The 14,065-nt window shown below is 40.5% G+C and overlaps 1 protein-coding gene across 1 annotated transcript; it reads left to right on the top strand.

Annotated features, from left to right (window-relative positions):
• The first annotated feature begins 2,159 nt into the window (after nt 1-2,159).
• Nucleotides 2,160-8,496, top strand: LOC132870015 (enkurin-like). Its single transcript, XM_060903557.1, has 5 exons — nt 2,160-2,239; nt 5,523-5,668; nt 6,009-6,238; nt 6,325-6,468; nt 8,323-8,496. The coding sequence occupies exons 1-5, from the start codon at nt 2,160-2,162 to the stop codon at nt 8,494-8,496; spliced, it is 774 nt and encodes a 257-aa protein (XP_060759540.1).
• The last annotated feature ends 5,569 nt before the right edge of the window (nt 8,497-14,065 follow it).

Below are 14,065 nucleotides of genomic sequence, written 5' to 3' on the forward strand. Positions count from 1 at the left end.
TTGGGAGGACTCGCCCATCACAGGGCTGAAGTTGTCAAGGTGGTTAAAAAGCTCATTGGTGGCCAGGCTCTGGGGGTGGATAACATTCATCCTGAGTTCCTGAAGGTGCTGGATGTTGTTGGGCTGTCTTGGCTGACATGCCTCTTCAACAAAGTGTGGAGGTCGGGGACAGTGCCTCTGGATTGGCAGACTGGGGTGGTGGTCCCCCCTTTAAAAAAAAACATCAAAACCATCAGCAGAGAGTGTGTTCTAACTATAGGGGGATCACACTTCTCAACATCCATGGGAAAGCCTATGCTGGGGTGCTGGAGAGGAGAGTCCAGTCAATAGTTGAACCTCGGCTTCAGGAGGAACAATGTGGTTTTCGTCCTGGTCATGGAAGACTGGACCAGCTCTTTACCCTTGGAAGGGTACTGGAGGGTGCATGGGAGTTTGCCCCACCGGTCTACATGTGTTTTGTGGACCTGAAGAAGGCTTATGACTGTGTCTCTCAGGGTGCCCTGTGGGGGGTGGTTTGGGAGTATGGGGTTTGGGGCCCACTGCTGCAGGCCATTTGGACCCTGTATGACTGGAGCAGGAGTTTGGTTCACATTGCCAGCAGTAAGTCAGACTTGTTCCCGGTGCATGTGGGACTCTGCCAAGGCTGCCCTTTGTCACTGGTTCTGTTCATAACTTTTATGGACAGAATTTCTAGGTGCAGCCAAGGGGCAGAGAGTGTCCTGTTTGGTAGCATCAGGATCGCGTCTCTGCTTTTTGCGGATGATGTGGTTCTGTTGGCTTCATCAATCTGTGACCTACATCATGTGCTGGGATGGTTTGCAGCTGAATGTGAAGCGGCTGGGATGAGGATCAGCACCTCCAAGTCCGTGGCCATGGCGCTCAGCCAGAAATGGGTGGAGTGCCTACTTCGGGTTGGGGGGAGTTGCTACCTCAAGTGGAGGAGCTTAAGTATCTCAGGGTCTTGTTCACAAGTGAGGGTAGGGGGGAGCGGGAGCTGGACAGATGGATTGGGGCAGCATCAGCAGTGATGCAGACACTAAACTGGTCTGTTGTGGTGAAGAGATAGCTGAGCCAAAATGCAAAACTCTCAATTTGCTGGTCCATCTACATTCCCACCCTCTCCTATGATCACAAGCTGTGAGTAGTGGCCTGAAAGAAAGATTGCGGATACAAGCAGTCAAAATGAGTTTTCTCCGCAGGGTGGCTTGGCTCTCCCTTAGAGACAGGGTGAGAAGCTTGGTCATTCGGGAAAGACTCAGAGTAGAACCGCTGCTCCTCTACATCAAAAGGAGTCAGTTGAGGTGGTTCAGGCACCTTGTTAGGATGCCCCCTGGATGCCTCCCATTTGGGTTCTCTGGGCATGCCCCACCGGGAGGAGACCCTGGGGCAGACCCAGGACATGCTGAAGAGATTACATCTCTCGGCTGGCCTGGGAACACCTCGGTATTCCCCCAGAAGAGCTGGTGGAGGTGGCCGAGGAGAGGGAAGTCTGGGCTGCTCTGCTTAGGCTGCTACCCCTGCGACCCGGACCCAGATAAGCAGCAGAAAATGCATGGATGGATGGATAATAATAATAATAATAATAATAATAGTGTTTTCATCTGAAACTATTTTTGTTTTTTGTTTGTCTTTCATTTTATGATAAACTAGTTAATCTGCACTCTCTGTGTACTCTGAGTTTTATGTGTACATTCTTTGTATATTGTGTCTTGTCTGTAAATAACCTGAACATTGTCTGTATATTGTATACTGTTTATATTGTGGATATTGTAGATGCCATATATTATTGATATAGTGTATGAAACATATTATATTGTAAATTGCTTGCTTGCTTATTTATTTATTATAATGCCTAGATATAGACATGGAAACATATAGACATTACATAGATATGTGTACATTTATTATTATTATTTATTTATTTTTGGTCTGAATCGCTAAAGAGACACCAACTTCTGGAACCATATCCTTGGCCAATCAGTCTGATTCTGATTCTGGTTCTGAATTGCAATAGGTGAAGCTGTTGCTAAGCAACAGTTCCATGACACCGTGCCAACACACTGGTGTATTTGTATGAAAGCGTCCATACAGCGATCTGTACTTCAGTAATCTGTTCGTTGTGAAGTATTTTTTGGTGTTATTTTTCCGTAAAAGCCACGATGTCGAATTTAGTTCACCATCCTGAGAGCATTTATACCCTTATTCCCAGAGAGGAGGTGAAACCTGAGAAAGCGCCAAGGTAAGATTAGAGAGGTGGCTACAATTATCGACACTTTAACTGTAACACAGCTGTGACAAACCAGATGCTCGCGGATTGTGAATGAACTCAAGGTTTTAATGAGAACAATGAAATAAGACTATTTTTTTCGCGGTCCAAATCCTGTGCTCTGATTGGCTGGCGAGCGGGTCCATATCTTACGGTACGGACCCCAGTTACAGACCCCGGTTACAGACCTCTGGCTACTCGCTTGTTCACAACAACAACAAACATAGTAGCATTTTTTTGTCAACATTTCTCTTTTTTTTATAAGATTTATTTATGATTATCAAAAATCTTATAAATTTTTGCCAGCATTTCTCAGGAGAATAGCATTAATTTTACAGCATGGATAGCAATAACGACAGTCTTCACAGCGAAAGCAAGTTTTACTACCCTGAGGAAGAAGAAATAAAAGAAAACATTTCAGGAGAAAGCTAAAAACCTGTAATTTGCTAACACTGAGCAAAAACATGGCTGAATCCTGAATGACTCCTGTTTGTATAAATAGGGGACTACATAGGCAGCAAAATGTAGATTTTTCCTGCCATGGAAGTGCACTTGTATACCGAAGAGGAAGCCATTTGCATTACAGCTGTGAATGAGGATTCAAAATAGCATTAATTTTACAGCATGGACAGTGATATCGACAGTGTTCACAGCAAAAACAAGTTTTACTACCCTGAGGAAGACAAAATAAAATAAAAGATTTCAGGAGAAAGCTAAAAACCTCTAACTTGCTAATGCCAAGCAAAAACATGGCTGAATCCTGAATGACTCCTATTTGTATAAATAGGGGACTACATAGGCGGCAAAATGTAGTTGTTTTTTTTTTTTCCTGCCATGAAAGTGCACTTGTATACTGAGGAGAAAGCAATTTGCATTACAGCCATGAATGAGGATTCAAAATGGCAGCTTGGCTCGGCTCGGTTTTCCCTTTTGGGTGCTCTCGTTTTCTGTTAGAATTTGGTAAAGAAAAAAATAAATATATTATTTACCAGCTTAAGGTCGGTCCGTATGGTGAAATACCGTGACCTCGGCCTTGAAGACTGACCTCAGCCCAGAGGGCCTCGCTCAGTACTTTCAAGACTCAGTCACGGTATTTCACGATACGGACCTCCCAGCTGCTAAATAACATACATGTACAAAAGACAGGTCAGGTCAATATTGAGAGATCCAGAACAGTAACGAGGGCTAGACAAATCATGGTCAGGAAATGGGCAATAGTCTAAGAACCGGGAATCAGTAGACACAGGCAATCAAAACACAAGGGCTAGGCAAATCGTAAATCAGGAAACAGGCGAGGATCGAAAAACCGGGAAGCAAGAGAAACGGGCAAAGAAACACAGGGGCTAGGCGAAATGGGAAAAAAAAAAACAGAAGGCAAAAAGGGTCATACACTGGTAAACAATCAGAATAATAATGCTCAGTTGGCTCACGAAATGTAGAGGCAATACTGTGCAAAGAACAAAATAAACAAAGGGGTATAAATAAAGACATAAACAAAAAGGTACAGGTGATGGTGATTAGAACTTGGGGGAACCACTCCTAGGAAGTGGTTCTGGGTTGGCTGACAGAGTGTACATGGTAGTGACTGGTGTGTAAGGGGGATTATGGGAAGTGGAGTCCTGAGTGTTGGGTGAGCCCGGGAGCATGACAGTAACCATTTTAGCCATTGCAAAAGTAGAAAAGACTTTCAATACGTAAATTGTGCATGAATAATTACTCAAACTTCCACTGGAAAAAAAAAATAAATTAGTTGATTCCTGATTACTTAGCGTATCAGATCACATGACACCGTTCCACAATTATTGACACCTTTGTCCACAATTATTGCCAACAGTTATTTAAAATTTGTTTTTCATAGACTTATATTTAGTACAAAATATATTTTATATAAATATATGGATGTCAGTGTTTACGTAAATGGGGAAGTAATTCTAATGTTTGTAAACAAATGAACTGATAATGTTGAACCTGTGTCAGAAAATCTTTTTTTCCACTTTCTACCCACTTTCTAAGTATTTTCATAGATCACATTTTGTTAATCATTCGTTGTTGTTTGTATTAATTTCTAGTTTTGAAGTTTACCAATAAATGTCAGCAGGAAATTGACATTGTAACCGCATGAAAATCCAGGTCAAAGGTTGTATGCCATTCCTCAAACCAAAATATAAAATGTCTACTGAGATTGTAATATGTGGTAGATATTTACAGCAAACTGAAAAAACAAAATTCTGAATGGAATAGAAAAATCTGAGTATTTCAAGCATGTCATTTTTTATATGCTAGCGATTTAATTCTGGGCAAATTCTATTTATTGCAATAGGATTCCAAATACTCTATAAACATTCCATTCTGTTATGAATCAGCAAAAAAATTATTATAAATCACAGCACTTTTATTTTTTTAAAGTACTTCATCTACTTCAACAATGTTTCACAAAGATCGATCCATAACAGTTGTAAATGTCACTTAATTCCACAGCATGTCGATAATGGTGGACACTGGTGAAAGTGATCACTTTTATTGACACCTCACGTGACTTCTCAAACGCACGTTTAGATACAAAATGGCAACTGTCAAATGAAAGAGTAAGAAACAAAGTAGGTTTCAACAAGGAGATCATGAAATGTCAGTGAATTTGATCAGTAAAAACATGTCCATGATCTTTCCACCATGCTTGCCTGCGATGATAATGTACAGGTTTTCCTCAAATTGCTGATCGTGCTAAAAAAAAATCCATCTGAGGTAACAAGCTGTGTCATAAGATCAAAGGGCGAGGTGGGGGGGTGTCTTCCGGTTGATTAATTAACCAATAATAACTGTTCAAACTGAAACTCACCTTTGTAAAATTGTTTTTATTGGTAGATCTGAAAAGATGTCGATCATTATGGACTGTCAATAACTGTAGCCACCGCTCCTGTTCATGCTGCAGCGCTGGGAGCAAACCACACAAACATGAAAAATTAACAATATAAAACATGCTATAAAAGCATTAGCTGTTCATTTTTAACATGTTTTGTGGATTTTTCAAGCTGTGTATAAATCACATCTCTCACACACACACACACACACACACACACATGCGTGCACACACACACACACACACACACACACACACACACACACACACACACACAGAAAGAGATCACACAGATCACACAGCTTGTTAATTTTTGCATTACTCGGATTATAATAAGAATAAATTAAGGATCATGTCCAGCATGGTAAGGTCATGTGATGATGTCATGTCTATTTTCAGGTACACGTCAAAGTTCAGAGAGCAGGTAAAGCAGGAGAAGCAGCAGAACAAAGCATCCAACAAGACAATGGGTCCGGCGAAAGTGGAAATGCCTTCTCCTGATAAATACCTGCTGAAACACTCCAAAGAGCCCAAACTTCCTCAAAGTAAGAGTCGACTGTGATGGTTGATGATGGACAAATATGTCAAAAATATCATATTACATTACTTATGCTTTTACAGTACATTATGTATAATTTCACTGAAGTTTTGCTAATAAAGCACCAGTAAGGGTCTCTGTACAATCATAGCTCTACAGTATGTTCAGAATAAAAAAAAAAATTAGATGTTATAAAAGCACTGATGCTTAACGAGAACAAGGATTTAAAGTAATTCAAAGTAATAAAATTGTATCATGATGTCAATGAGTTATTGACATCTAATGCTAACTCTTTTTTTATAAACAGTACATTATTACAGTTTACAATGTTTGTGATTTCTCCCCAGAGAAACCTTTCTTTTACAAAGACGTCCAGCCCAGGAAGCCCAGCATACCTGCAAAGACCGAGCGGCCGCTCACAGCTGTGCACACCAAAAGAAACTTTGTGCGAAGTAACGCGATGGAGAACATAATGGCAGTTCCGCATAAACCTCAGCCTGCATACATTCACACCAAACATGGAGACAAAGAGCTGCTGGAGAACTCGGGCCTCGTCCCAAAGTACATCAGGAAAAAGGTGAGTGAAGGGAAGGTGTGGAGGAAGGTGGAGCAATTGAGCGAGGGATCAGGAGATTATAAACCTGTGTATGTGTGTGGTGTCAGGATTATGGCCAGACCCCAAAGTACCTGAACCAGAGTCAAAAGGTGAAGAGAGCACAGGAGGAGTACGATTACTACGTGAATGAAAGGATGAAGGAGGGAGCCATGACACAGTTCTCTGACTTGGAACGCCAGAAAATACTGCATGTTAGTGTCTCTCTCTCTTTCTCTCTCATACACACACACACACACACACACACACACACACACACACACACACACACACACACACACACTACTGTATATTATACAGTGGGACAAAAAAGTATTTAGTCAGTCAACAATTGTGCAAGTTCTCCCACTTAAAAAGATGAGAGAGGCCTGTAATTTTCATCATAGGTATACCTCAACTATGAGAGACAAAATGAGAAAAAAAATCCAGAAAATCACATTGTCTGATTTTTAAAGAATTTATTTGCAAATTATGGTGGAAAATAAGTATTTGGTCAATAACAAAAGTTCATCTCAATACTTTGTTATATACCCTTTGTTGGCAATGACAGAGGTCAAACGTTTTCTGTGAGTCTTCACAAGGTTTTCACACACTGTTGCTGGTATTTTGGCCCATTCCTCCATGCAGATCTCCTCTAGAGCAGTGATGTTTTGGGGCTGTTACTGGGCAACACAGACTTTCAACTCCCTCCAAAGATTTTCTATGGGGTTGAGATCTGGAGACTGGCTAGGCCACTCCAGGACCTTGAAATGCTTCTTACGAAGCCACTCCTTCGTTGCCTGGGTGGTGTGTTTGGGATCATTGTCATGCTGAAAGACCCAGCCACGTTTCATCTTCAATGCCCTTGCTGATGGAAGGAGGTTTTCTATCAAAATCTCACAATACATGGCCCCATTCATTCTTTCCCTTACACGGATCAGTCATCCTGGTCCCTTTGCAGAAAAACAGCCCCAAAGCATGATGTTTCCACCCCCATGCTTCACAGTAGGTATGGTGTTCTTTGGATGCAACTCAGCATTTTTTCTCCTCCAAACATGACAAGTTGAGTTTTTACCAAAAAGTTATATTTTGGTTTCATCTGACATTCTCCCAATCCTCTTCTGGATCATCCAAATGCTCTCTAGCAAACTTCAGATAGGCCTGCACATGTACTGGCTTAAGCAGGGGGACACGTCTGGCACTGCAGGATTTGAGTCCCTGGCGGCGTAGTGTGTTACTGATGGTAGCCTTTGTTACTTTGGTCCCAGCTCTCTGCAGGTCATTCACTAGGTCCTCCCGTGTGGTTCTGGGATTTTTGCTCACCGTTCTTGTGATCATTTTGTCCCCACGGGGTGAGATCTTGCGTGGAGCCCCAGATCAAGGGAGATTATCAGTGGTCTTGTATGTCTTCCGTTTTCTAATAATTGCTCCCACAGTTGATTTCTTCACACCAAGCTGCTTACCTATTGCAGATTCAGTCTTCCCAGCCTGGTGCAGGTCTACAATTTTGTTTCTGGTGTCCTTTGACAGCTCTTTGGTCTTGGCCATAGTGAAGTTTGGAGTGTGACTGTTTGAAGTTGTGGACAGGTGTCTTTTATACTGATAACAAGTTCAAACAGGTGCCATTAATACAGGTAACGAGTGGAGGACAGAGGAGCCTCTTAAAGAAGTTACAGGTCTGTGAGAGCCAGAAATCTTGCTTGTTCGTATGTGACCAAATACTTATTTTACTGAGGAATTTACCAATTAATTCATTAAAAATCCTACAATGTGATTTCCTGGATTCTTTCCCCCCATTCTGTCTCTCATAGTTGAAGTGTACCTATGATGAAAATCACAGGCCTCTCTCATCTTTTTAAGTGGGAGAACTTGCACAATTGGTGGCTGACTAAATACTTTTTTGCCCCACTGTATATATATTTTTTGTTTTTTATCCTCTGCCATAAAATTATTCACTAATTATTCATCAGATTATAGAATAGCACTTGATCCAGCAGAATGGATTTACTCATGTACAAAACTTAATGAAGCTAAAACACACTCACACAGTGTGTGTGTGTGTGTATCAGGGTCTGAAGAAGAACTGGGATGAGCTCCATCATCAGTACCAAGGCCTGTCTGTGGTCACAGATACATTGCCTAAGAAACAGAGGAAGGAAAGACTGGAATCACAAATGAAGCAGCTGGAGAAGGACATCGAGCTGATCGAGAGATACAAAACCATCCACATCGCTACAAACTGATCACCAACTGACGTCACGGGTTAAATCATATATAGATTACAGAACACTGTATAACTAACTGCCACAGTGTCCGCTTTATTAGGAACACCTCATAATGTTCACGGCAAACATCAGAATGGAGAAAAATCTCAGTGATCTCAGTGACTGTAACCATGGCGATGGATGTTGGTGTCAGTTTCAGTATTTCAGAAACATCATTGGCTGATTGGATCAGTGCATCAATGTGCAGGTGTTCCGAATTAAGTGGACGGTGGGTGTGTATCATGAAATCTGGACTGGTTTATGGATGTTGGTCCTCACGTGCATGTTTGGTTTTTCATCTTCAGTCTCCAGATTGGACCCGTGCGTCACATATATGCTATGTGGTGGCACAGGTGGATCTGGCATCGCACACAGCATTTCAACTGATAAGATGTGAAAGGTATTTGGGGTGTGTGTGTGTGTGTGTGTGTGTGTGTGTGTGTGTGTGTGTGTAAAACAGAGGAGTCTGATTCATACTACACTATGGGAGAGATGCTGGGTAGTGGAGGCTTTACCTCGGTCTCTGCTGGAGTCCGTAAGGCAGGTGGGAAATGGGTAATGAGGCTGTTATTATTGTAAAAAACACAAACACCAAATATGAGGATAGCACGTGTGTTGTTTGTGACAAATGAGGAGACGGAAGGAAGGCCTGCAACAACTCGAAGTGTGTCACATTTTCTCACTTTTTATTTCAGCAAATTTAATTCAGCTCAGTGCGCTCTCACACACACAAAAACACACACACAGCTCTATGAGGGGCCATACAAGACATTATCCATACTGGCCCTTTTACATACATATATACTCGCTCTCTCACGTACATACATTCTCACTCTCACATGCATATATTATTTGCACATACATACATTCTCACTCTCACATACATACATATATACTCGCTCTCACATACATACATTCTCACTCTCACATGCATACATTCTCACTCTCACATGCATACATTGTCCTCTCACATGCATACATTGTCCTCTCACATGCATACATTGTCCTCTCACATGCATACATTGTCCTCTCACATGCATACGTTCTCTCACATGCATACGTTCTCCTCTCACATGCATACGTTCTCCTCTCACATGCATACGTTCTCCTCTCACATGCATACGTTCTCCTCTCACATGCATACATTCTCCTCTCACGTACATATATTCTCCTTTCACGTACATACATTGTCCTCTCACGTACATATATTCTCCTCTCACGTACATATATTCTCCTTTCACGTACATACATTGTCCTCTCACGTACATATATTCTCCTCTCACGTACATACATTCTCCTCTCACATACATATATTCTCCTCTCACATACCATAGTAGTTAGGCAGGAAGTGATGTATATAATGAAGGAAGTGACACTCATCAGGAAATACTTTGCAAGACATGCAGGATATCTTTTTTGTTCTTTTCCTAATTTTCTCTCAGCATGATGCTATTCAGAGCCTTCAGAGTTACTTTTGTGGTTTTATTTTTTTCTGTATTGGTGAGTGGCAATGAAGATGACATTAGGCAATTTTTTACTGACATTTTGAGATGTCTTGAGGGCATACAGAGGGGAGTTATAAACTCTGAAAGGATGTATGGAGAACTCCATGATCACTGTCAGACTTTATCCGGATTGTTGACCGTTTTAAGATCTGCTGAAGACCTAGAAATTATCAGGGACTTGGAGGCCTTAAGTGGATTTCTGAACTTTATAGTGGCTAGTTATGAAAACAGACGGAGAACAGAGGCTGATAACCAACACATAGGCATGTTGATGCCACCAACTTTAATGACTGGCCATCAAGGTAGGCCTCAATACACTATATCGAGACAACAAATTCTGTTATCACTTGGTATGAACTGGCAGTCCATTGCCACTTGCCTGGGGATGAGCTCTCGGACCCTGTACAGGCACAGGCAATGGCTTGGTATCCAATCTCTAACCTATACAACAATCTCAAATGAGGATTTAAACACAGTTGTTCGTGAAATTCTCCAGTCAACCACAAATGCAGGAGAGCGATATGTGCATGGGAGTCTGAGGTCACGTGGATTAGGCATTCAAAGGTGGCGCGTTAGACACAGTCTGCAAGAAAACGATCCCATTGGACGGTCCTTCAGAAGACGCCGCACAATACGTAGACGGATATACAGTGTCCCAAGCCCCAATCTGTTATGGTAAGTTCTGACTTAAAGTGAATTGTAAAAAAAAGTAATTACCGATGACCTTGATCTACCTTGAACATGACACGTGTATGCACTTTATATTTAATGTGTTATAACTGTAATTAATTTAAATTTATGTATAGCTTCACAATACAGGTATAGCTTTACAATTTAGAATATTGTTAAAGAGTTTGTTAATTTCAGTAACAAAAGGTAAAGAAATATCTAGCCTCTGTAAGATATGTTCACATACACACTGTAATATACTTCAGTATGAACTGCTGCATCAGAAAATTAGAGCCAATACATGCGATCCACTGTTGAGGTGTCAAGGAAGCCAGGCCAGAGAAGGTCTTAACTATGAGAAGGGTCACTCCCATTGGTTCCTATCGTACCGTCAAAACCGTGCAGTTCCACCTACGTAGATGGCAATCGCGGGCAAGTGATGACAGGGAAACCTGAATGGGAGTCATTGGAAAAATATGTTTTACTCCCATTTCCAGTCATCAAGCTCATATATACAAATGTCAGGTTAAAAACTATGGTTGGTACTATATAAGAGGAGGTATTGTCACGTTCTTTGGGTATTAAGTTTTTCCCCCAGGGCAGAAGATTTCGACCATTCTGCTTCATTCTGCTAATGTAGATGGATTTGGTCTCATAAATACAGCTTACTGACTCATCGTATAATAATCTAGAGGCGCAAAAAAAAAATAATTATAGCTCAAATGAGTTCTTTTTATGACTACTTTCAAATGTAATATTAACATTTCGGGGCAAAAAAATATTTAAAATATTTTAGCCAAGTTATTTTAGGCAGCCCATTCATTTTCCACTTGCCCGCAATCGCCAACTAGCTGCAGTAGGCTACCACTCAGACAACTTCAGTCACTGACCCTTCTCATTCTCTAGACAGGGCCGGGTTGCTTTAATAGCTGCGTTCAGCTCATCTGCAATCCTTATCTCTACCTCTGATCTTCCTCTTTATAATACCACATAGACTGCCTATTGATTTGAGACCAGACAAGTTTCTGGCCAGTCAAAAACATTGCATCCATAGAATGTGAAATAGTGAAATAGTATAATTAATTTTAAAAAATGCAGCTCAGTGCTGGGTTAGACATAAGCACATGGCAAGGCAGCACCATTCATACACAGAGGACACAGAGCAAGGTTACACTTAGTGTTTTTCACCAAAATAAGTGCATAGAATTACAGCCGATTTAATTGTTAAAAAAAGGATAATACATTGAATAAGAAATGAAATGATGAATGATGATAAATAAAATGATCATTATAGAGGGATGAAAATAAAAGGATAAAAGTAGAGATTAAGTTACATGAATAGCAGATAAAGGTTGCTTCATCACACTGTCTTGACAGTCATGTTACCAACCATTTTTTCTCCTGTTATCTTAGACACCTAATTGGTGTAGGCCTATAATGTAGGCACACTGTACACATTGAGACCATAACGTGGAAAAGACAAAATGAGGTGTGTCTAATTATACCCCAAAACAATTGGCTCCCATTTCAGCTATTAAAATATTGAAATTAATTAACTTTTCAGCAATATTCAACAGAATTAGTAAATTGAATGGAGGCCGGGTCAACTTAGAAGTCAGCTCAGCATGTGTATGGTTTTGAACCTGACCTAATGGTTACTCTGTTTTTTGAAGTCTATTGTGTGTTGGATTTATTTGTTCTCTCAATGATAAAACACTTCTATCTTTCAGGCATATTGATGGAAATCACAAGCTAGTGAGATGGAGGATGGTGTTCCACAGCTGTGTGGATGGTTTTAGCCGAGCAATCATCTATCTTGCTTGCTTACGGGTCAGCCAAGATCAGATGGACCTTATAGGTTCCAAAATAAGGTTAATAAAAAACCCAAGGTTACCCAAAATGGTCAAAACTGTGATATTATGGGCTTGAACATATTGGGGTCCCATACCTAAAATTTCATGTAGCATTCTCTTTCCATTTTGAAAATATACCTCATTTTATACATGCCCCATTCTGCTAGGTTGTTGATGTTACGGACACTACATTAAAAGATATAACGGGATAGGTCCACTTAAAACACCTCAAAAGCAAATGATGGGGCAACGAACTGTTATGCCATAAAGTGCCCTGTTGACTGTTACAATTGAGTATAGTTACATATATTTGCTGGGTCTTCTAGTTATGTGACACGTTATCAGGGACCCCGATATTAGACAGAGAAACACAAAATTTCACAACACTTTATTAAATCTCCAATTATTGGGCTCACAAAACATCATTTTATGCATAGTATCGGCTTATTATACTAGTTCCTTAATTAATTGACAGTTGGTTGTCCTTTCCATCAAAGATTACATAGCTTATATACTTGTTGAACAATGTTACACATAACGTTACGGACACTACACAATGTGTCTTGGGTTATTCCCAAAGTCACAACATGGGACCTGTTTCAGAGAAATGTTTTTAGTACAATTAGTCATGACACACTGCATCTACTACACATTACACCTTAACGAATTATTAAAAAACAAGGGTGACTACTCGAACATTGCATCATGCAGCAGGGCGAAACCTACCGGGTAATACTAGTATATCAATATCAACACAGGATCAACACCACATGTTATACATACTTAAACACGCTTTTGGAAAATACTAGTAATTGTAATACCTCTCTAGAGAGGTCACTTATGTGAGCAGCCACCTCTTATGAAAGGCCACATTTGGCTGTCTCACGGATGCATTTGGACCTCTCGTGAACAACCACCTCATTTATAAGGCCACTTTTGGCCGGCAATAGGGGAGGCCACTCAAACGAGGTTCAACTGTACATGAATAGCCGTCTCAAAAACACAAGTGTTAAAAACACATTATGTAAAAAAATATGCTATTAACAAGCCAGGGCTGTATCTTGAATGGTCAAAATATGTCTTGGTAACATCTTGATTATAATTTAGTGTTCAAATAGTTGGCCTGTAGGGTCTTAATTCAATCAATTACAACTTTGAGAGAAGAATATGATTAATCTGCGTCATTCTCACATGAAGGTTTCATTTAAATTTGTCAAGAAGTCTCAATTAACTGGCTTTACCAAAATATCAATTTGGCGTTACGGGCACTACACCCGTTACGGACACTACATATTGCAAATATATCTATTAATATAACAACTAAAGACGTATGAATATGTAACTAGAGCCCTACATGATGCCAATAGGACCAATGCATGTCAATCACCAAAAATGGTAAAAAATTCTGCAGCATTCTGTTACAGCAAGACCGTTACAGACACTACAGAAAACAACGGAAATGACACGCAAAATCTTTGGCATGTGAATTTTGCAAACATATGCCCCCAGCAACAAGGTTTT

This window comes from Neoarius graeffei, chromosome 21 (assembly GCF_027579695.1).
Source record: "Neoarius graeffei isolate fNeoGra1 chromosome 21, fNeoGra1.pri, whole genome shotgun sequence".
In the NCBI taxonomy this organism is placed as follows: domain Eukaryota; kingdom Metazoa; phylum Chordata; class Actinopteri; order Siluriformes; family Ariidae; genus Neoarius; species Neoarius graeffei.